Source organism: Microchirus variegatus, assembly GCF_963457635.1.
Source record: "Microchirus variegatus genome assembly, chromosome: 1".
Taxonomy (NCBI): domain Eukaryota; kingdom Metazoa; phylum Chordata; class Actinopteri; order Pleuronectiformes; family Soleidae; genus Microchirus; species Microchirus variegatus.
In genome coordinates, this window is record NC_139802.1 from 5,957,905 (window position 1) to 5,982,906 (window position 25,002).

General features: G+C 42.3%; 3 protein-coding genes across 3 annotated transcripts; all 3 read right to left on the reverse strand.

Moving 5' to 3' along the window:
• Positions 1-410: 410 nt before the first annotated feature.
• LOC310937252 (ataxin-1-like) lies at positions 411-3,916 on the reverse strand (the record flags this gene model as incomplete). The annotated part of the gene is made up of 2 exons (XM_083901482.1): positions 411-1,058; positions 2,123-3,916. The coding sequence occupies 2 exons, from the start codon at positions 3,914-3,916 to the stop codon at positions 411-413; spliced, it is 2,442 nt and encodes an 813-aa protein (XP_083757608.1).
• A 14,870-nt stretch (positions 3,917-18,786) lies between these two features.
• LOC310944751 (protein FAM8A1-like) lies at positions 18,787-21,772 on the reverse strand. Its single transcript, XM_083910561.1, has 5 exons — positions 21,298-21,772; positions 20,306-20,426; positions 19,815-19,938; positions 19,565-19,704; positions 18,787-19,464 (listed from the first exon to the last, which is right to left on the reverse strand). The coding sequence occupies exons 1-5, from the start codon at positions 21,740-21,742 to the stop codon at positions 19,320-19,322; spliced, it is 975 nt and encodes a 324-aa protein (XP_083766687.1). The 5' UTR covers positions 21,743-21,772; the 3' UTR covers positions 18,787-19,319.
• A 2,182-nt stretch (positions 21,773-23,954) lies between these two features.
• Positions 23,955-25,002, reverse strand: fabp4b (fatty acid binding protein 4b; the record flags this gene model as incomplete). The annotated part of the gene is made up of 4 exons (XM_083894861.1): positions 23,955-24,005; positions 24,098-24,199; positions 24,637-24,812; positions 24,930-25,002. The coding sequence occupies 4 exons, from the start codon at positions 25,000-25,002 to the stop codon at positions 23,955-23,957; spliced, it is 402 nt and encodes a 133-aa protein (XP_083750987.1).

Genomic DNA, 25,002 nt, shown 5'->3' on the forward strand with positions numbered 1-25,002 from the left:
GACTCATAAACACCACTACAGAACAATTTAACAGTGAAACTAACAAACAATCCAAACATAGTTACCCATGGGGTCTGTGCTTGTTCGCGTGATGAGAGAACTAATGAACTGTACAGCATTCATCACGTCAAAAAGGACAAAAAAAAAAGTGAAATGTCTCTCAGGTGACCGCCATTCATATTCAACATTCATGCATGCTGCATTCATTTTTGCTTTCAGCATTGATTGCACTGATCTCATGTGTGACACCGACTATGAACTCTTCCGAACTGGACTTCATCGTAGATATCAAAGGAAACATGTAAATACTATGTAAACTCTGCCTTTAGTACAGTAGTCTGGATAGAGAGAAAAGAGGGGGGGGGGGGGGTAAACACAAAACAAACCACAGATACTTCATTAAAGTTCTCTCAGCAGTCGACCCTTTTGCTGAAGAACCTGTCACGTCCAGTACTGGAGTGGCCCTCTATGCTGATTTTAACCTCCTGAGGGACAAAAGAGGGTTTAGGCAGAGTCAGAGGAGGCTCGTCCTCTGCTTTATCAGTCTGGTCTCTCTCCGGAGCTGACCAGCGTCTCTTGCGAACTGTGGGTCTCTCTAGATCACCACACTGTATTTTGGTGAGAGCAGATTCCTGTGTTGCTTCTCCAGTCCCTGAGACTGTCAGCATTACTCCATAGGTCCCCTCTGCAGATCCTGGAACTAGCCCTGGTCCTTGTCCAATGAACTGTCTCCTCTCCAGACCGTCCACATTGGAAGCCTTCATTAGGAGGCCGCCATTACTGCCTGCAGCGTTCGGACTCATACTGTGTCTTACATTGGCATCCGCATTGTGACAGGAGTCGTAGTGGTGACTCGTCTTCATCTTAGTGCCAAAAGCCTGGGCGTCTGTTGCTGAGCCGTTCCTCAGGCTGCGGAGGGTCAGCGACACGCAAACATCGCCGACACACAACTTGGCGCAGGACAGCTCAAACAGTTGGGTGGTGCGGTCTGGGCAGCAGGATGACCAGCCCTGACCAAAGACAAAGAAGGGGTACTCCACCAGCACCTCCACACAGACCTGCAGAAGAACACATTCACTGTGAGCTTTGTTGCAAAACACAGGCTGAAAAAAGATTTACAAGAGTCATGTCAAGTGTCAATCATTCGGCTCTGTCACTTTACTGGAGTCATATAATATTCTCTCATGAAAACCAAACAAACAATAAGCATAACTGTGAAGTTTCATGATTTCTGCTCCAGAAACTAAACAATAATACAGTACATGGATGGACATACTGACACTAACAAGGACATTCAACACTACTGCTATTTGGAAAGGATTAGAACATTATTCTGTTAGTTTTAAGTTTTTGTTTCTAAATAATGTAGCTGTATCCTTTTGAAATCTGAAAAAAAACAAAAATCCAGATGTAAATATTATATGGGGTGCCAATGTAAAGTGCATGCTCTCTCGTCATCATCCTGTCATGGCTTAGTGGGAAGCTTTTCTGTTGGAAATTGTAAAATCTTTGAAAAACTTAAAAGCTGGTGAAATGTTATGCTATCCCAGATCTGCTGTATATGCCAAACAAATTAGGCATATAATAAGACATACATTTGTCTCTCCCAAATAAAAGTCCATAGAGAAAATCAGCATTTTTATCTTCTGAACCAAGGATTTCAAACACCAAAGTCACAGAACAACACAGTGATGGAGGCAGCAGTGGATTAACAATTGAGGTCTGCCGTGATAGAAAATTGTTGATTTTCTCTGAATTTTTGTACAGAGGGTGAATGGATAACAAAGTGACTGTCATACATATTCTTAAGATATCACAGACTTAAGCAGGTGTAGAGTTGATTAGGTGAGGCTTCAGTTGACACACTACACGTGACACAATGTAGGATTTCAACCTTCAAATAACCTCTCCAAGATTATTTTTGATGGTACATCAATTTACAACAGGTTGTCTTGTGCTGCTTTACTTTAAGTGACTAGAATCTGTGCTCCCTATTTTCAGTGAGAGCAAAGTCAGTACTGAACATGTCAACACCTTGTAAAACTGCACTTCAAAAAAAATCTACACTATCCCTTTAAGATTTAAATGATGAATGAGTGACCATTGATTTAAAATACCTCACCTGGGCTTTGAGCTCTCCCACAGAAAACTGAATGACCACAGCATTGGGAGTTTGCCCGCTATCGATGCGCTCGACAGTGCTGGAGTCGATCTTCAACTCACTGCTAATCTCAGCACTCTGGATGAAGTCCTCTGTCTTGAGGTCCTCCACGCGCTTCAGCTCCCCATCAGCAAGCTGGATGATGGAGCCTCGCATGAAGAACGGTGGAAGTGCCACAGGAGATGAGGAAGAGGAAATAGAGGGAGATGCTTGGATAGAAACCGGGGCTGGAGTCGGGACACGAGCAGGAGGGGGGGATGGAGGTGCCACCACTGCTGGAGCCTGGTTTGAGGGCAGGACTGGCAGCACAGTGGCCTGTGTAGCTGTAGGATGTGGGTGATGTCCTTCCGACCCGAGTGCCTCACACTTTGACAGGGCTGTGGCCAGATAGGCATGTGGCATGGCGGTGGATATTTGAGGGGTGGTAGTAGCAGTCAGGGCACTGACAGTACGACTAACCTCCATTTCTGTGGCATTATTGGCACCACTGACTGGGATGAGGAGGGACTGGCAACTTGGGATCACCAAGTGCTGGGGGAGTGCTGCATGGTAGCTGACAGCATGCTGATTTGCACTGGTGATGTAGCCAATGATGGGTGGCTGTGTAGAGGAATAGAGGCTGGCTGGTAGCTCCTCGTGTGGTAGAGTGGTCTGGATAACTGTATGAGGAGCAACAGACTTCACCATCTCTGAGGACGGGAGGGAGGTGAAAGAAGAGGACCTGGACACTGGTTTTCCTAAGCAGATGCTTCCTTTCTCAGTCTGGAGGAAGGAGATCTTATTAGAAGCAGCTTCGTGTTCATCTCCATGGTTTTGCTGTGCCACCAGCACCAAAGAGGTTTGGAGTCCTGCTGGGTTGTGGCCATAGTCTGCAGGGAGAAGGATATGTCTGGCCTCATAACTCTGGACCTGCTGATGGTTTGCTGGATGATTGGGGAACTTTGCCTGTTTGACCAGCTCCAATTCTCCATTCAGTATACTCTTAGAATGCATGTCCGGCTTCTTCCCCGCCGAACCATCTGCATACTGAACCACCAACTGGGAGGGAGCGAGGGTGAGTGTCTGAGGGAGTACGGCTGCGTGAGGGTGTAGCTGGAGGTGAGTCGCGGGTGAAGTGACAGCATTTCCGCTGACAGTCAGAGGAGTTCTGCTGTCCAGATGGATGTACTGGCCGGTGACTTGGGGAGAGCTCGGTAACGACACAGGTGTCAGCTCTGTGGAGGAGAGGCCTATTTGGAACTGCTGCTCTCCTTTGGTGTTGGGGGATATAACAGTGGTATAACCGTCCAGGTGGGTCCGCTGTCCTACTATGGCAGAGCTGTTAGGCACAGAGCTAGCATTTGTTGAGATGATGTGAGAGGAGATATACCCAGCATAAGGCCCAGAGCTGATGAACTGAACATTGGGTCCCAGCTGAGCAAACTGGATCGTCCCGGCCTGCTGAGGAACAGCTGTGGAGTAAACTGCGGGCAGAGAGGCCAGGGGCATTGTAGACAGAGGAGTGACTGAGGAAGGTACGGAGGTGGCAGGAGAGGAGGAGATGAGACATCGTGGACTCTCTGCATCCCTAGATTTGCAGCGTTCACTGGCTACACTAGCCAGCCACGCCAAGTTCTCTGTGTGAGGACTATCGGTAACTACTGCCGCTGCTGGGGGTGGAGCTGTGGCCACAACCACTGGCCTCTGCTCCAGAGCCAGGATCTCGCGCTTCTTAGGAGGTAGGCATCCATTACTCCGCTCTTGGTTGGATTTCATTGTGCCAGTGTGGTTTTAATTTTCCCTTGTAAGATTTCTAAGCTCCTCTGAGGCTCCTTTCTGTCCTCAGTGGTTACGTGAAGGAGCTGACCTCTCTGTGCACTCTGTGAATCTGACTCTCTTTGTGTTCACTTGTGGAAGGCATCACGTCTCAAACCAGAGAAGATGGAGTTGCTCCAGCTCACAAAATGAGCTCCATAGACTTCATGAGGAATCATCTCTGGCGGATGTACCTCGTCCACAATGTCTGCAGTAATCTGATGGCAGAGAGAAGATCGAGTCAGACACTGTAATACTGTAATAAACACTGTAATAAAAGCACAGCTCTTAACACAAGTTGTACACATGAATTTGATTTGACTTTGCTTGGCTTGAAATTCAATTCAATCTCATTAAACTAATCGTACTGCTGAACTAGTTCAGTGAGCACAGCATGTGTCCAAGAACCATATTCACAAATCTGCAGATGCCAAAATACTACTGATGTCCCTGATTTTGTTTAGCCACAAGGTGGTGCCTGATGGTGTGGCTACTGCACTGTGTTTTTCAATTGCACTTGAACAAATGAGAACCTCTTGGTATCAGACTCCTGAAGATCTACATGAGCTAATCTATTCAAAACTCAACTAGCCTCTTCGTAAGTGATGACGAGAAATGTAGAGCACAGTCGAGTTAAGTCAGTTTTATTTATATAGCCCAACATCACAAACACTACAAAGTGTTGTGTGTCATCATTATGCTATGTGGAGAATATATTATTTTATGTTTTCAACACCAGGCAGGATTTTCCTGGGAGGTGCATTGCTGTCAGGGCTGCAACGATTATTTGATTAATCGATTATTAATGAATAACTAGATTAATCGGAAACTATTTTGATAAACGACCTATTGGTTTGAGCGTTTATTTCAATAAATAAAACACTCTTTCAGCTACAGCTTCATGAATGTGAATATGTTCTGGTTTCTTTGTTCCATATAAGAAAGAAAAATATTACATTTGGTTTGCAGTAGAGCTGCAACAAACAATTATTTTCGGAATCGAACGAATCTGTCGATTATTTTTTCGATTAATCGTTTGGTTCATAAAATGTCAGAAAATGTTAAGAAACGTTGATCAGCGTTTGTCAGACCTGGAAATGGCGATGTTCTCGAATGCCTCGTTTTGTCCACAAACCAAAATGATTCAGTTTTAATGATTTCTTTGTTCTGTGGAACAAAGAAACAATGAACCGATGAATCGATTATCCAAATAGTTGGCGGTTAAATTAGTAATCGATTAATAATCGAATAATCGATAAATTATTTCAGCTCTAGTCTGTGGGCAAAACAAGACACTCAAGAACATCATCATTCCCAGGCATTTTATGAAGTATGGATTTCTCGATTATTTCTCACTTCTGCAGCCCTTATTGCTGTTGACCATTATCCTGCTGTGGGGTACAAGAGTCAGAGCACAGTGAAAACATAATAGCATAGAGTAACAGCCTGAGAGGATTTTGTGCTATTGTCTTTGTTTTAACACTCCCAGGTCTTGTGTTGAGTCAGTGGAGCTACTATAAATATAACATCCACCTCCAGACAGGAACTCTGAGTCAATAGGTACATCAGAAAAATCAAGTCAAAACACAATGGCTTCAAATTTGATCACACATTCTGGAAAATAACTGGGCCTTTCACGTTGTCAATGAAACGCATTAAAAGTCTTTCCAGTGCACCAAAATTGAACGGTGCAACAATGCAATTATAATGTGAAAAATGTCTAAGTCTAAGTGTAAAGTATCTTAATCAACAAGTCACAAATGGAGCTACAGTAGCCACTGTTGATGTTTGACTAGATTTAGTCTCATACACTGTAGTCATACACAAGCATATTATGCATATACTGTATCTAGTAAACACCAGCAATATGCTATGCATCCATTAAATTCACTAACATTAAAATGCAGTCTGTTTGATTCCCATGGGCTAATGTTTTTTCCCACTGTTTCTTTTTTCAGATTGAATGTTCTTTCCTGCATGCTTATCTGTGGGTCAATGCACAGGACTCCGAGTTGTTCATTAGCCAGAGGCACCACAGAGATGGAGTGTATGACACCATTCATTCACATTTCTCCACCTGCATACCATTCAGATGAGCCAATGCTAAACTCTATTTGCACATAACAGGTGAGGTTCACGACAGTGTGCAGCTGCAGACGTGTTACATAAAGACAGAGGTGAAAAACACACAGCAGCGACCTCAGTCAGGCGCATCACTATCTATCGATGGCTTCGACAAGGTCACCTCAACCAAATGCATCGAAAAGCTCCACACATGCAACAACAGAGGCTGGTAGATGCTCCAGATGTAACAAAGGAGGAGAGAACAGGGATGAAGAGACAGAGAGAGAGGGAAGAGGAGGATGGGGGGGGGGAGGAGGAGCGGGAGGAAAGGCTATGTAAAATGACAGAACTGTGTTGAAGGAGGAAAGGGAGTAAAGGGGTGGGAGGGTGGGATAGAAGGAAGATTAGGAATGGGAGAGAGGGAGAGAGAGAGTGAGAGAGATAGGGAATGGGGAGAAGACAGAGTGCTGCTTCTCCTGACCCACATTGAGCAGCGCCCGCAGCATCAGTGCCATAGCCCCCGCCTTGCTGAGAGTTCCCCTATCAGCAACAGAGCTGCTGCTGCTGCTGCTACAGCCAGCGCTATGAATTGCTCAGTGGCAACAACCCCACCTCAGCAACACCATATCAACACTGTAATGACATCACATCTGAAGCGCACAAGTACCTCCTCTGACTACAGCTGCAGTGGAAGACAAAGCCGGCACGCTCCGATTTCCAAAAACACACCATTACTGTCGATAGAGCGCGATGCTCTAAAATAAGGTGTATCTCGTTTCCTCATTTAACCTGGACAGAGCACTGTGCACATTCCTCACTCACTCGCATCCACACACACACACACAGTGCAGCTAAAAGCCTCTCTAGATTTTCCAGCATCAGACTATTATTAGAACAATGACACTAACAAACATACTGCTTGCGTGATACTATGGAGAACAAAGGCGAGCTTTCGAGTCATGACTGTCACCGCAAGCCAGTCACCACAGGATGCCCGAATCACCAGCCTGGTTCAGAACTGTCACCCCTCAGACATGTATGGATGGGTCACAACAGAGAATGGGGGGGGGGGGGCTCTCTGTCTCTCTGTTTCTTTCAACACACTGATGCTTTTCAGCTCAGACAGAGTGAAAGAGTCCAGCTCGTATGTGATCCTCTTTCACACTCCCACACACAGAGCTGCACAAACCACAGAAATAGGTTGGCGTAGTGGCGGCGTATGTCTGCCGTCACAAATAATGTTTTCTTTCATCCTCCTCTCTCGCTTGTCTCCAGGTGAGAGGCCCCAAGCAGAGTTACATCGTCACCAGCTCCTCTCTGGTCCCCTACCACCGCCTCCTCTTGACACGGGAGTCTTCTCTCATTTCTCCCACTACTTACTCCTTGCATTGATCCACAGCATCATAGCAATTAGCAATTGCATCATGCTGCTGCGGAGAGGCCACGGGAAGGCAACAACATCATTCAGTGACAAATGTCTTGAAATGTGTCTTCTTTGCAAAAATGTGCACACAGAAAAGTTGATGCAGTGACCCCCGGGGTTATGAACCTGGCATCAATGCTGCTATCTATTATGTTTGACCCTAAACACAGTGAAGCCCCTGGATAACAAATGTCTATATATAGAAAACAAAAACATCATTATCAATCTAAACTCCTGCATACAGGGGGAGGTACTGAGGAGGACAACATGTACATTGTGTGTGTGTGTGTGTGTGTGTGTGATTCACTGCATATAACAAGGATCTCAAATCAACATCTACAGCTGCTTTAACCACTCAGCAGATCAATACGACCGACTGCTTCATCTAATACCCAAAAGAGCCATTTTCACTGCCCCTTCGCTGCACAAGAGTGGTGCGATGCCTTTAAAAGGCGGACCGTCCGTGTGGCAGACCAAAGCAGACAGTATGAACAAGCAATGGGGTTCAAGCTGTTGGTCTTCACAGTGACTCCAAAGTTCTGCTCCACACACTTCAGTCTCACAGTACACAAGCAGAGGAGCGAGTGTACACAGGCAAACCTGGCAGCGGGTGCAACTACAACCAAACAGGAGGAGTGATGCTGTTGAATCCTACAACTGTGACTCTGGACAGATGCTGCCTGTGACTGTAGCCTCCAGGGGCTTTAGAATGACAGTGAGAGCGCATGAGTGTAGTAGCAGGGCAGAAAATACTACTATGCCACAAATCAAGAGAAAAGAAACAACCCACCCTCCTCCCCTCTGGTTAGAGTACTAAGAATAGCTCACCAGCCTCTCCACAGCCACTGCTTGCAGAGCATGTCCAAGGATTCTTCCTGCCTCTCAGTGTGCGTGTGTCAGTGTGTGTGCGTGCGTGCGTGCTGAAGACGTGTTTCCTAGGACTCCTCTTCCTGAATCTCTCCTTTGTGCCGTTCTCCTCTCTTGGAGCTTGTGTTGTAGCGGCTCCAGCTCTGCCTTCCTCTCCGTATGAAAGCTATGTTTCCCCTGCAGGCCGTCGGTAAAGGAAGTTCCCCACTGCTCAAGCTCACAGCAAGTCCTGCGTGCAAAGGCTGCTTCAGTGTGTGTTATGCAAGGCCACCAGACCGCCAGCTCCCTCTCTGCCTGGCTGCTTCTCTCTCTCTCTCTCTCTCACCCTCTGTATTTCTGCTTCTCTCCCTTTCCCTCCCTCCCTCCCTCCCTCCTTTTTCTTTCTCTCTCAGTACTCCACTGACACAGCTCCTCCCCCAGCCAGCCTCATCAGCCGCATCAGGTATTCATTCAAAAAAACACACTCTACTTGGCTCAGCGCCCAGACTACGCTCACACAGAGAGGGAAGGAGGGGGAGGGAGCAACAGACTGTGGGTGAGGGAGGGAGGGAGAGAGAGCTGGAGAATCATAGAGGGTTTGCTCAGACAGACTTACTGCATAAATGCGAAGAACTGTGGGGCATTTGCACTGGCAATGCATGCGTGGATCCTGACAAACATGCATGCACCCAAACTGAGAGAGAATTAGATTGTTCAGTGTGTTAGCACATCAAAGCTGTTTTAATGCACTGCCTCGTTCTTGTTCTTTTTCATATGCATTTCCATTGCAGCGGAGATAAATCTGCTCATAATCTGCGCTGTGAGCTGCCCTGCAACTATTCAGATTCAAAAATGACTGGGAGTCGACCCCCTCCCACCCACCCACACACACACACACACACACACACAACAAGACACACCAAGGTCTCCCTAGGTGCCGTCTCTTCCCGAGAGATATTTTACCTGGATTTACCAACAGAGTTTAGCCCTGACACTTGTCACCGTGGCCTTCCTCCTCATCTGAAAGCCTCCTCCTCACAGCACACGCTCCTCCTCGATTTTCTGTGCAGCCACTGTTTGCTGTAAACAGCAGCAACCTGGAAGACATGAACATAAATCTAGTGCACATGTGATTTACAGTCGATAACACACACACACATGCGCACACACACGCACACACTCTAAACCACTTAAGTGATACTATGCCTTTCCACAGATGTTATAGCTGAGACAATAACATGTCCCCTGTGTGTGTGTGTGTGTGTGTGTGTGTGTGTGTGTATGTGCGTGTCCTGCCAAAGGGCTACTGCCTTGTTTTGCTTCTGTGACTCATGTTCCTTTCAAAGATGCTACCAAGTCAATGCACACCTCAGGAACTACACAATCCCCATGACAAAAGAATGAAAAGCAACGTGGCAGAAGCCCCACTGTGAAACACATAATATTATGAGAGATAGTTGTTGTATTGCCTTGAAATGGCTCACTGTGAGTTGAAGGTCAGATATAATGTCAGTCAAGTGAGCTGTGCAATAAGCTGCAGGAATATAATAATTAATGTTTGCTTATATTTCAGAAGAGACGCAAACCCGGACAACCAGAAGGAGTGGTTGTACTGGCTTAATTGTTGTTGTTTTTCTTTTTGCACACGGAAGGGCTGCAGCAGAAGTTGCATTCCTCAGTGCGGTTCATAAATAAAGACAAAGAGAGTTTTATGTCAGCTTACTAACACAACATACTCAAAGCTAATGATTGTCGGAGTAACAGTAGTAGAAGGAGTAGTACTAATAGTAGTAGTTACGGTATGTGGACTTGCAACACTCTACCTCTCTCTCTAGCAAATCAACACTGGATTATGCCAAAAGTTCTCCATTTTTAAACACACTGCCTCTCACTACTCACTCACACACACACAGCAGCCTTCAGCAGAAAACACAATGAAAACTCAAGTGGGCGCCAGATGCAGTAACTTCTGGGGCTACTTTTTCAACAGTGATCTCACACAGCACAATTGTGAAGATATGAATAATATTACCTTGAAACTGCTCAGTGTCCAAGCATCAGCACCACAATCTGCTTCTGCATCCTCACCATGCATGTACTGAAGCAAAGTGAGCCTCTTCTTATGTAGCAGACATGTCCAGACATGTAACACTGGGTCTCACTCACACTCTCTCTCACACACACACATACACATACACAACAGGGAAGCATGTGTGATGATGCAAACACTCACAATAGCAAGCTTTTCCTCCTCAGAGTGCGATAGTTCACATCGATGACGTCATTCACAAAAAACATTTCCTGGTACAAAGATCTTTTCAGTTGAAAGGGAAAAAAATCAGATATCTTATCTAAATTAACAATAGTTTGACATAAAAATTATTATAATGTCCAATAGTCAATAATACAGTTGAGTAAAAGTGTTTTTATTTTTAAAATAAATTTAAAATAAATGTCTGTTTTTGATGTTAATACATTAATTTTGCATCATAAATAGTATTATTAAGTATACGTGTGATATCATGCTGCAATATTGTGAACAGTTGATTTATTCCCCACTTTTGGTCGTCGAGGCCGGCCCCCTCTTGACCACAAATCATAAATAACACTTACACTTACTGTTATCATTGAAAGCCACATTTAAACAGTCTTACAGTGGTAGTATTTAAACTGTAAAGCATATAACTATACATGTACACTTAATATCAGATATTAATGCAACACTGTCATTTATTGATAGTGGTAGACAATGAATAACTGAGCTGAGTAGCTGTGATACAGATCACTTGAGGTAATGTTTCCAATTGGACTCTTGTTTACTCATCCCCACACAACACTCAAACTGCTTGTGCATCAGGTTCAGTGGTTGGTGGATACTGAAACCACCAACTCTGTGATTGGTACAAAACTCATTCGACCACATTCATCCACAGCTGCCCCAACAAAGCTCGAAAAATTCAAAATGTTGGGGTTAAGTTCAGCATGTGGGAGCGGCCTCTGGGAGACATTATGTGCTTGTATGGAAAAGAAAAGGGAAACGTGGAGTGTGGGTGGTGGGTTTAAGAGGAATATGTTGTCAGAGCAGGAGGAAAATAACTCAGTCCCGTCTGAAAGAGAGCACACCTGTCTACTCTGTGGTGTGCTACAGTTTGGAGGGAACAACATGCACACTCCACACTATGTGGGGAGAATGTGAAAGCGCTTGCTGCCATGGCAACAAGGCAGCTCCACAGTCTCCAGTCCCCATTAAGAAAGATGGGTGGCAACGTGGCTACTCAATGGTGGTGTAGCATGACACGCTGAAAGAGCCTATTGAAAGCCAGTGTATTCAGCGGTTAATGAAAAGAGCAAAAGGACAGCGAATCCACCAGGCAGGTGATACTGACCTCACTGCTCCAGGTGCATGCACCTCAGAGACCAGTGTGAATCTGCTCTTTTTTTCTTTTTCTTTTTCTTTTTTAATCAGCAAATATGGCACACCTGAATCTAAAAACCATAAAGAGATTGTGTCTGAATTCTAAGCTTAATTACAATAGAGGACTTGTTGTTGAGTGCAGCCAAACAGTCCAAATGACCTTGAACAAGGTCCTGGATTAAATGTTTAAAGATTAAATGTCAACTTTGGCTCCCAAATGTGCAAGTCATACTTGAGGAGGAGGAACCATCACTCAGTCAACCTGTTCAATCAAAATAACTTTTATTACAATTAGACATCTTATAGACAATCGTCCAAAACACATTGTGTTTATGCTGCTAAGGATAACACATTCCTCAGGTAGGATAGACAGCAAGCGGATCATTGCTGCAGCACATAATCAATCTGTATTATTTAGCTCTGTTTTGTGTACATTATGTGCATTTGGTGAAAGCCAAAATTCACCAGAACAAAACAGATTTCATTCTGGGACCAACTGCCAAGGATTTTTTTTTTTTTTTTTTTGTCATTCAGCTGACAATAGAAAGCCACTGCTTACGCACATCTCCAGATCATAGTATAGGCAACTAAAAGATTGGGTGGGAGTGCTGTGTGGAGGAGGGATACAGCTACTGAAAGAGCTTGGTAGAATTTGTTCAAACAAGTACAAGCAAAATTAATCAAAAAGAAACTAAACTGTGTTTAAAAAAAAAGAAAAAAAAAAGAGCTGCAGTATGTGCAGCCAGGAAGCAAAGTAGCTGTTGGCTTTTAATCATAGTTTCCAAAGATGCTCACCACAGATTTGCTGGGTGGGTTATAAGGCGAAGACAGGAAAGACAAATGAAGACTTCCTGGTAATATGATCTGTTTCTGTTACATAAAACACTACATCAGTGATCACAGAGCAAAGGTCACAAGCTGTCCATGTGTACACATGCCGCCTTTTTGTTCCTGCCCGTTTGTGCCTGATTTAAATACTAAACCGAGGAAACTAACCGTGACTGAAACGACCTCACTGACCTCAGAGAAGTTGAGCTCTCCTCCCTCTCCCTGTAAAACAGGTTCATTACCATATTCACACCATAGAGGGCAGTGTACTGGTTTCTGCAGCATCTCAGTATCAATATCAATATCAGTCTCATGATTATAAATATGTACATAAATGAATCCTGCTTTATTTACAACACATACTTCAATGTGTAATCTCTGTCAGAACTTATGATGTAAAGTTATGAATATATACCGAAGCTTTTTGTGTCACAGTACAGTATTCAAAATCAAATCAACTTTACTTTCTAAAGCACATTAAAAAATCTTGTTGTTTACAATGGCACATATAATAAATAAATAAATAAATAAATAAAACTGCAAAAATAGTAAAATAATATAAAAGAAAATTATGATTATTGGATTGTATCACACAAATAATAATAACAGTAAGGAGTAAGGTGTGTATATAAAATAAAATATTCAGTTACTCTGATATAGTATTTCATACATAGTCTCTAAGGGACTTCACATGAATAACATCAACTTTGCTTTAAACAGAAACATTAAATCTGTTATTATTTGTAAATATTGTATTCATATATTAATTTCAAGATTATGAAACCTACTTTTTTTCTGTCACAGGAAATGGACAATGTGGGTAAATTAGCTTTTGTTCAGGCTTGACACTAAATTTTAATATAAAAAAATTCATATAAAAATCTATTTTAACACAGGGCCACATAGAGACAAACAACCATCCACTCTCACACCTACTGTCAGTTTTAGAGTGTACAATTTGCCCTAAGCACCAATTCTGCACGTCAACAGCACATGAAACAATAGTGTTTCCCTAAAACAACACAGAAGGAGAGGCTGGATTTCTCTGCAGTAACCAAAGCTACATCCATGGTTGTCTTGACAACTCAATCATCTTGCTGCCTTCAGCATAACTGTATTCAAAAACACAAATACTGACATCTAATGTTATGTCATAGAAAATTATACAAACGCTGTGTCCCCCTCAAACCCCTACACCCACTTGTGCACCCACCAGCACAGATCTACACACACCGACTGTCTTTATGCTTCCACATCACTCACCCTTGCCTCATATTAATTTCTATTTTTATTACAGGGGAATGAACCTGAGCACAGGCAACATACAATTCTATTAATAACATCATAACTCTTATTTATTCACTTTCCTTCAACTGAGATAATTCATATTTTAGTGCACTTTTAAAAGGCAGGGAATCCACATCATTTGAAATCCATTAGGCCTGGGGACTGTGCAAGAAGCACAGGGGTGGGGTGAGGAGAGGAGAGGAGGGGGGCTATGCAGCTTTAATGAAAAATAGATCAATTTCTGCATTGGGATCGGTTAATAATGTGAATGATGTCACTGTGGGTGCCAAACGTCCTCAAACAAATGTGTGCACATGTAAAAGTGCCTCAGTGAATATCCAGTGTTAGAGCAGGCATTAGTTTCCCTCTCCAGTCATCAGGTCCTCATCAAGCAGCTCTGTCCTCTCAGTTAGAACCCAAACTGCCTGTAATTGCCATCTCCAGCTGAGTGGAATACCAACATGCACAGACTCACAGGGACAAGCAGCAACACTAAGCAGCATTTCACTTCACACCACCTTTCCCCCACTTCATAATACCTGCTGCTGCTGCTGCTGCTGCTGCTGCTTGTGTGTGTGTTTGTTTGTGTGTAGATCACGCTGACTAATGAACACACAGACTCTGGTGACACACATTTGGTCATTCTGAGAATATTTGGGTCCACCGGTTACCTCATCGCTCTGAACTGTACATGGCTCCGTTCTGACACAGAAACCATGGACTCAAACATGGAAAATGAAACGTGATGTAAATAACGACGATTGTTAAGAGTCTGGGATCTTTATCATTTTCTCATGGGTGTTCAAATTGAAAGAATGAGCTTTGCATTTGACTTTTGACATATTATCAGTGTTGTTTTAACCAGTTGCTATTATATGCTATAAAAGATGGGATGTTTGCTTAATATAGGTCTGTTGTATAGTAATAAGTGTCCCATTGAGCTGCTCTACAAACAGAATAAGTGGGTTACGTTTTCTCATCAGTATACAGGACAGCAACAGTGGTGGTGGTGGTAAGCGTCCGTTTACATTTTTCTGGTCCTCAGTAAAGATTGCCCATGATGGGGGGGATGTGGGGGGTCATTCTGTAATCTGGGAGTGCCATCTGTGGCTGTCAGCTGAAGCTGCCACTTGGTGTGGGCCTCACACAATCACCACTTCAATACTTGGCAACAGCTGGAGTCTCCACAGAGACGACACAAGTACATGGGAAAAACCAGACAAACAACAGCTAGGACTGTTTAGTAAATCATTGATTTCTGTCACGGAAATATGTCGGACTGATTTTCTGTGATAATAATAATAATAATAATAATAATAATAATAATAATAATAATAATAATGGGATGATAATTGTAATTTCCTACCTTTATCCTCCAGATGAGGGTCATGGACGGGCTGAAGTCAATCCCAGCTGACAGAGGGCAAAAGGCAGCATACATCCTGGACATCACAGGGTCATCAAACAGAGACAAACAACCATTCACTCTCACATTCAGTCTTATATGAACACATGAACATTTCAATGTGATCTTACCTTTCTTGCATTTTTTACACTTTTCTTTTGTAATCTTAAATTGCTGCTAATAAGCGTATGGCACTCTAAAACGTAAGATAAACCCACCAGGTTTTGAAACTCATCATCATTTAATGCTCATATTATTATGATAAACGTATGACCAATTAAAAAATTTGGACCGAATAAAATAATTAGCCGAGCTACCTGTCCGTCTTCTGTCGCGCACCTCGCCTCTGTCATCTGTCGCGTGACTCACCGATCAATGTCACGGCTTGCGAGTCCCGCACATCTCTGACAGAGCAGTGTTGCCAACATGGCCACTTTGTCGCTAAATCTGCCGACTTTTTGTGGTGTTTGGAGACCATGGATAAATTATATGAACTTGATAGAGCACCGCCTGTTGCTTCCATTCATTCCTATGAAGCTGCTCACCCAGCGCATATGCAAAAAAAAAGTTTTTGACTTCCGCGTTTATTTCCGGGTTATGGGGCCCATAGAGGATGCGCAGTAGTGTCACTACCATATAAAGATCTATAAAAGCCTGTGTCTATTTCTCAAGGTGTCCTGTGGACACTTTTACAGGCATTTATTTTACTATTGCGGTCAATGGGAAAATTGCTTTTGGGCTCCATGGGGTTTTCTGTTGCAGTACCCACAGTGGCCACCATGTAAAAATTGTCTTGAAGGCAGAGGGGGCAGTGCTCTATCCAGTTCATATTATACATCCATGTTGGAGACTCTGCCGTGAAAGCACGCGTCACTCTGCAGTTACTGTGTTCAACAAGCAGCGTGTGTTGCCGGGATCACCTCCCAAAGCACTGAAACCTCCGCAGTCCAAGCCTATAGTCAGAGTAGAGCGGAGAACCTTTGCAATCTGTGTCCAGGCTGCAAATGAATCGCACATGCGCATAGCCGCTGCCGTTCCACCCTGGAGGGTGGGATTTTGAGGGAGGCGGAGGTGTTCATGTTCAAATTTTTTCTAAGTGCTGTGAGACATTCAAGAAAGGTAAGTATAGCTTTAAGAAAATCAAAGTGTATCAGGAGCAGCAGATAAAGATAAACAGCTAAATGTGAATTAAACAAATAAGGCTTTACAGCATGATAATGATTTCTTTACAGTTAACGACACCGTTTTTAAAAAAGTATAAAGCATAAAAAATGACTTGCAGTGAGTGCAGGGCAATAGTACTAGACTGTTTGTAACCAACCAAGAGCCCTATAAACACAGGCTCACTCAGGATGTCCATATAAGGAGTTGTTCTCACGGCAATCGACAGCGCTTTCTTTTCCTTCTTCCTGATTGGTTTAGCCCATTCGCGCAGCAAAGTTCAAATGTCCGTATTTCAGCTACTTCCGCGTTGGCTCCTAGAGTTCAAGTGTTTTTTTTTTTGTTCTTTTACTTCTACTGTGTTTCTGTGTTTCACCACAAACGTCATCTACTTATCACTAAATAAACGCAAGACCTGCCAACATATTCGCATTTTGCGTAGCAGATACGCATTTTCACATGAAACTACTATATGCTGCTATGGTGTGTCACTTTAAACTATCTCACTCGCTGGTTTTAAGCCATAGAATCTGGGCTACAAGGCTGTATAACTGTTCTAATTGTAACAAACACAGCTCAAATAACAACTAAATTGCGTATAATTACATATCAAACTTCGTACGGAACCGCTGCGTCAACCCACTTGCCGCATTTCTGGATCAAAAGCTCCGACACTTTGTCCAAAATACACTCCATACGGCTCAAATAAAAAGCGGTTCGCCAAACAACAACTGTAAAAAAGCTCTTACCTTTTAGCCGTGAAAAAAATATTTTTCTGTGTAAACTAACGTCGTCTCTCGTCAGCCGGACTTCCTGTGTTACACTTGAAACAGTCCGGGCGTCTCTTGCTGACGTAAACCTCCCTGAGAAACGCATTTGCCGGGCGCGTCACATCAGCTACACAGCTCAATGGCGCCATCTTGCGTTCCTTTTTCGAATGGAAAATATACAGAATTCTGCAGGAACTTAAAAACACAGCCATTAACTGTTTTATTGAACACTAATAGTGATATAAAAGTGAACGTACTTTCTGGACTAAAGCCACTGTAATTGTGTTGTCTTCACTTGATCAAGGTCAAAGGTGTGTGTGTGTGTGTGTGTGTGTGTGTGTGTGTGTGTGTGTGTGTGTGTGTGTGTGTGTGTGTGTGTGTGTGTGTGTGTGTGTGTGTGTGTGTGTGTGTGTGTGTGTGTTTTAGTTTCATTTCCACTGAAACTTTCCTTCTCCTCAACAGGTTTTTCCTCGCATGAAGTTTCAGTTGTGACCAGCAGGGGGCGCCACATCAGCCTCATTCTCCTCCTTAACAATAACTCAACTGTTAATTTGTATGATTGTTATGTACAATGTTTATATATATATAAATAAATGACGGTTAAATTAAAAAGATTCTAAAGATGTCATACTGTCGTCATGTTCAGATAAATGTTTACTTTAATCTTTCCACTTGTTTATAATCGCTTTACGTTATCTTTATCACAAGCTGTGACCGTGTGAAGATGTCAATACTCACCATGGCAGAAGCAGTTCCTGTTTATTGTATTGTGTCCTCTGTGGTTTATTATGTTGGAGAAGAAGCATTATTGTCGAATAGATTTTTTTTTTTTTTTTGAAAGACAGTGGATTTGTTATCCTAAGTTGATTATTTATATTAGTTAAACATAAATGAATATGCAAAGAGTTGAGATATGAACTAAAACCATTCTGTCTAATTCTCACTTCACCAGTATTATGTTTATCATGCACCAAATAACATTATAAGTAATTAATAAGTATTTATAATTTGTACAAATACATTGCAGTTCATAAAAATAATAATTAAAAAAAGGCCACAGTATTGTGATACTTTGTCTGGTATCGTACTAATTTTGGTATCGTGAGAACTCTAATAAATTACAATAAGAATTTAGAGCTGAAACGATTATTATTCAATTACTAAATTAATCATCAACTATTTATCTAACTAACTAAGCTTTTTTCATTATTAAAACAAGATTTCTGATTGTTTCAGCTTCTTAAATGTGAATATTTTCTTGGTTTCTTTGCTCCACATAACAAATGAATCATTAAAACTGAATCATTTTGGTTTGTGGACAAAACAAGACATCTGAGAACATTGTCATTTCCAGGTTTGACAAACACTGATCAACATTTTTTTAAATTTTATGACATTTTATGGACCAAACGATGTCTCAGTTACGAAAATAATCGTTAGTTGCAGCTCTATAATAATGATCAAACTGCAGTCAAACATGTAAAAGACAGACATGTCAAGCACAAGTAATTAGTGGTGATTTCATTTAATATCGTTTAACACAAAAAAAAAGTTAATCACAAAAAAGAGAGACGCACATGCTGTCAAAGTAAAGGAAGAGCAAATGCGCTCAGGTTTACATTTTTCCCTTTAATACATATTTTAATGTGATCTTAAACTAGAGTTAGCAGCTGAGGAGCTAGGTGAACAACTTAAAAACAACTTAAAACTAAAAAGTCTGAGCATGTGGCTCAATTTAAATAGAAAGATGCACTGCAGGAACAGCAAATTAAATAATTGGTGATAGGACACATTCACCCATAATTTGTACGATAATAAAAGAAGCAAATCTTGTGCAAATAATGAAAAGGTAGCATATACCATTACTTTTTCTGTCTTCCACAGAGGCATAGATTTGGCACCGGGACTGATTCTGAAAGTGGCATGTAGACATACATGCATAAATACCATATGAGACAGAGACAAACCAAACCCTAGTTGTGGGCAAGTGAAAAAAACGTTCATACTGAGTTGCGTCAATCTCTGCTCCATTATCAATTCTGCTGCATGTTCAGGCGATTCCTGGAAACGGTGTCTGAAATGTTCTGCTGGCATTTTTTTTTTTCAAAACACACCACACAGTGTCTGCTCAGCTTCATTGTTGGACTACCAATAACTATTTAGTGTCATCTGGCCCTGGAGCGCTTGACAACAATCGTACCAGCTACCATATCATATACAGTCCGGTTGTGCTGAAAGAACAGGAGTGTGATGAAGGCCGGGAAAAAAAAGGCAATTGAAAAGTTCTTGTTCAAGGCCCGAACGGTCGATCTGGAGAGGGACACAGACACGGTGGTTACAATGCAAAGTGACTGGTTTTAAATCTGCTACAAAACTGATAAAGGATCTGATTTTCAAAACAACTACTCACGCAGACAGAGAGACGTTAGTTGCCGGCACTACAAGCACCCTGTTAGGCTGAACCAGAACTGATGAGTCACACGAGACAACTCTGAGTCCGATGAGAAACTTCCCTGGAGTGGCTCCTCCTGCTCCCCAGATACACACGACCTAAAGAGAAGGGCCGTCACTTCAACTTCAACACATGGGAGGTTTGATAAGCTCGAGATCACAGTATGTGCTTTAGAATCATGCCAAAAAAATGTTGTACCAGCACTCACCTCATAAAAACACACTAATATTCGGTACACAAGTGCAACAAGCATCATTTTCTGTAGCTCCTCCATCGATGTGTCCTCGTCTATTTCTTCCACGATAAAATGCATTGCGAACTTTGAAACATCCCTGGAAAACAAAATGCTGTAAGTCTATCTTGTCTTACATTAAAATTCCTGTTCAATCGGTTCTGATTATATTATTAACAGGGTTCTCGCCAGTGCAGTTGGGTATAGGGGGCCCCTACGGTGTGATTTTGGCCCCTACACTGTTTCAACCAGCATGCGGGGCTTCTCTGTTGTTTTTTTTTCTTTTTTAATCTGTACCGTCATAATAATAGCTTTATTTCACAACATTTGGCTCTCAAAATGCAGGAAATAGCGTTTAACAGCGCACCCCGGGGTCCTCCCCTATGCTCTGAAAAAATCCTGGAGAGAACCCTGCACAAGCACAAATTTATCACCACGACCGCAAACATTTAATTCAATTAACTCACTTGATTCCACTCAGGTGCATAATACTAACAATTATGGTTGCTTTGATGAAAAACAAAATAAAGAAATCCACCATCTCAGCCATGAGTCTTTGTAGAAGTGAAGGAATAATATATTCTCGACCTGGTCAGGGGCAGAAAAAACAAACAAAAAAAAAAGGTCAGTGCACAAATGTAACATATGTGTTGACAGTGGACATCTTAGTGTTGCTGCTGGATCCAAATGTACCGCCACTCTCTCAGGATAGGTTTCCTATAGTCAAGTAAACTTTGATACTTTGACAGTTAGTGTTCAAGTAAATCTCAAATGTGTGTGCTGTAACATGAGCTGGGATTAGACCGTCGTGAGACAGATTAGATGTACCCTACTGTTGATGTGTGTTGTTGCAATAGTAAGGCTGGGCAAGGCTGACTTTCTTCTGGTACTGATGTCCTTGGTGTTTTCTTCCTTTATACTCTTTAGGAGTCTTTAGGAACACTGATACCAGTATGTAGTGATGTTAAGAGGCTGAGATAAATAAAAGAAAGTTACATAACAAGACATCATTATTATTATTATTATAGTGGCTGCCTGGATATAAATGCAATTTACATGTAAACATTAATGAAATGCATATATCCGGTGTAGTAGTGCACTGTTTACACAGCACACAAATGTCTCATTAGTTTTAGTTTAGTTGGATGACAACACACATAATGTCAGAAAAAAAGTTGGCAATACAGTCCAGTAACTCATATGTTATTTTCTTATGCAATCAATACAATTCAGTTCTTTATATTTATGTCTACTGGAAATGAAGATACACATAGCCTGTTATTTATGCAGTGAAAAATGTGGGAGAGATACACTGATCGGCCACAGCATTAAAACAGATGGATTTAAAGTTGAAACGGTGTGTGTGTGGACAAGGCTGTTCATATAATATTACCCACAGTTGCACATGTGAGTGTAACCGTGCAGTGTGCGCAGTGTTCCTGAAGCCAGTAACTTTTACCTGGTCTCTGGGCATTTCCATTCTCCTGTGGCGGCTGCTGCTGCTGCTGCTGTGGCGGCTGACCGGGCACTGCATCTCCACCTATCCGGCTGCCCGGGGAGGTGACGGCTGGTGGGTAAGGTGACAACGGAAGACTGTTGAACCACTGCTGGGAGATAAAATCCACAGACGCAGACGACGCGCCGCTGGTAGGGTGTAAACACTGTGGGTAGGACATGGCTGACGCTGCCAGCCAGCTGTTCCAGCTCGCATATCCAGTGTAGTACTGCCACATCCACGCTTGAAGCTTCTCACAGTACTCGGACGTGGCGTGGCTTTCGCCCGCGTCCTTCGTTCCCTCGACGTTGTTCTTGCTCCCTGTTCGCTGGGTAGCGTCATCGTTGTGTGGCTTTACAATGTTCATTTCTTTGTCGACTTCCATGTTTGTGTTTTTTTGGTCGGCCATGTTTGATGATGACGCAGCGTTACGTACGTCATCACGTCATTCGGGCTCAGTACTACATAATGACCGAAGACCACGTACAACCAGTATGGCTGCAGCCTGGAGCCTCTATTCTCTGTATGTGTTGTTGTACCCGGACAGTTTGAGAGTGAACACCGGGATGATAGTCGGATCAGGGAAGTTACTGATAAATTAGTTGAATGCAATCACGTATTGGTGTCTTTATTATTGATAAAACCCAGCATAACATTCTCCTCCTCCCATCGTCTCATGTCTGCATGTCTGGGCGTGTACAGCAAGCACACGCAGTCCAAAATACAATTCGCGAATAATATTTAAATCTCAGGGGGCTTTACCGTTAGGTGGCGGTATTCCACTAACCCACGCAATAGTTACAACCAAAAGAAGAGGAAGAAGAATTTAAACAGTTCGAAGTTTAGAGTTGATGACGGAGCAGGGCCGTCCCAAGGCATAAGCGAACTAATCCGCTGCTTAGGGTCCCGTGACCGCTATAGGGCCCCCAAGAGCAATTAACTAAAAAAAAAAAAAAAAAAAGTTTGGATTGATGTAGTTTATTTAGAATTTTATTTTTCACAGTTTTACATAGTTATCAGATGTGATTATTTAACTTTATATTTTATTTATAAACCATTTGGGTGCCTCTGTTGTTTTCCATTATTATTTAAGTATTTGTTTATTTGATTTAATGCTGTGGGTTTTGATTGATTCTCTGTGTTGCCAGTAGGGGGAGTTGTTGATTTTGCCGAATATTAATTGGAAGATCTTTCAGTAAGTTTGCAAATCCGGTGTCTGCTTCCGTGCAACAAAAAGTTCTCACATTTTAGTTTTACAAGTGTATTCATATTCGTGACAGAGTAGAATAAGTAGAATACCTTTAGAAAATAAACCATTAATGAAATCTAAGTTTGAAAATGAGTCCTTTGCAGAGTAGTAATTTTAACATGGTTTAGTACATGGTTTCTCAATCGTGGTCCTGGACCCACTGCCCTGCGAGTTCAACACACCTGATTCAAATGTACACATCATTATCAGGCTTTAGCAGTGCTTGCTGATTAGCTGAACATTTGAATCAGGTGTAGTGAAGCAGGGAAACACCTGAAACATGGAGGGACTGAGAAACACTAGCCAGAAAAGCAGAGGTCACATTAACAATGGCTCTGTTCAGTTTGTGCAAGTCAGCGTGACAGTGAACCAGCATGCACTCTAAAACTAAATGGAACACAGCCATTAATTTGACGTACACTTGTGACTTTCCAGCTTCAGTATAATGAAATAATCAATTAATTTTAATAATGTGGCAAATTAGATCCAGAACACATTTGTCCATATTAGCAACCCAAGAAGAACCATATTTACCCAAATTAAGCAAAGATGACCCTACTCCAAAAGCCAGTCTAGTTTCTGTATTTCCGAAGAGCAAAATGCTCTGAAATACATGAATTGTACACGTGGCACTCGAGAGAATTAGCCTTCCATTATTCATTGTTGCCCACACTCTCATGCATGATCATAATCATTCATTAAATCCTGAGGATTTAGATCTAGGCCCATTTCCCCTCAAAGGACCCTAATTAAGTCAAATTATGTGCACTTGCTTGAACTCCACATCTCTGAATCCAAGACAATGGGCCTGGTACAAATGAGGTCACAGCACTAACCCCAAGCAGGGATTTGGCCTCACCACCTCTAGCTCAGATATTTGAACATACAGCTTTTCCCTTGTTTGAACAAAAGGCCTTTATACAACCTCCCCATGCCCACTTGGATTACAAGCATGACTTTGAAACAGTTGGCCTACAAGATGTTGGAGAGGAAATGCATTAGTTATCCAAAAGTTGGTCATGGTATGCAAGTCGGGTGATTGTTTCTGCTTTGAGACTAGCATTAGTCAAATAATCACACTTCCATTTTGACATTTCTTGCTTTATTTTTATTTAGTTTTTCCTCAAACAACCTTTACAAAGAGGTCATCAGTAGCTCCTTTTCACACAGGTCAAAATGTGCTGTGACATAATGCCAGAGACTAAAGGCTCCATTGACATGTCAAACAGCACCGAATATTGAACCCACACAAGCTATAGTGTGTCCAACAAAGAGCAGCTTTTTCATGCACAAGTACAGACTGAAGAGAGCCACAGTTCGCACTTTATTGGCCTGTGATTTTGGTTTCTTTGTAGACGGCTGCAGGCTCGACTTAAGCCCTCAAGTAGGTCCGTAACGCAACGACGTCCTCCATGATGCATTTCTGTGGAGACAATATTCAAGTCTTACAGTCAAGAGAACATCAAAACCTGCAAGTCAGTCAGTCAGTCTGAGTTTTAATTTGTGATTACTTACAGCTGTTAGTTTCCCATCCTGAATCTCCCTCTCCAGTGTTGTCATCTTTCCATCCCAGGCCTGTTTCTGCACAAGCTTGCCATTCTCAAAAGTGATGGTAGTCTGCAAGAATAGCATCAGAAACCATAGGAATATGAAAAAATATATATTAAAAAAAAAAAAAAGTGCCATATGTAAGAATGTGGCCAATAACGGTTACTACATTCAAATTCAAAATACCGAGGTCTTTTAGGTTTTGTTTTCTGACGGAATTGGCAACGGGTGGTTGCTCGGCAGCTGAGACTCTACTGACTGCAAAGATTGGTAGACAGCGGTAGGTGGCGCCACATGCCAAAACATAAACATGATTTTCAGTCTGCAAAATATTTTTTTAATGCAAATATTTTGGCTGTACTGTTGTTGTTGACGAGTTCAGTTTGTTATATGAACATTATTCCTGAGTCTCTGTGACATATTAGGAGGATTTTATGGCCAGTTGATTTAGATTTATTACATAATGCACCTTTAAACTGCAGTGATTGTAATGAAACACGACCCACCTTAGTCTGTCGGCCGTCTGCAGTGGTCTCGTCAAACTCCTCGTTGATCTTGAACTTGATCTCTGTGGTCTTGAAAGTGCTTTCAGACTTCATGGAAACGACGCCTGCACCATCCACGCTGATCACCAAGTTTGGCTTTGCCATGTTACCCATTTGCCGGGTGGTGAAGCTCACACCTTTATTTTACATCACAACGAGAGTTAACTTAGGAAGCAAGTATCAAAATAAAAAATAAAAAGTTTGTTTTCAAGCATTCTAGAGAGAAATAATAAAAGATCAGACAGACAACTTACCAATGGCCTTCATGTAGTCATCAAAGTTCTCACTGGCAGACAAAGTCCAGGTTCCAACAAACTGCTCGACCAT

What these genes read in the sequence shown, in the direction of transcription:
- LOC310944751 (XM_083910561.1), bottom strand. Translation starts at nt 21,742, where the DNA reads ATGGCCGACCAAAAAAACACAAACATGGAAGTCGACAAAGAAATGAAC. An exon ending in ATGCACCTGAGTGGAATCAA is followed by an intron (nt 19,939 to 20,305) that starts GTGAGTTAATTG and finishes TTTGTTTTCCAG; the next exon opens with GGATGTTTCAAAGTTCGCAA. An exon ending in TATTAGTGTGTTTTTATGAG is followed by an intron (nt 19,705 to 19,814) that starts GTGAGTGCTGGT and finishes CCTTCTCTTTAG; the next exon opens with GTCGTGTGTATCTGGGGAGC.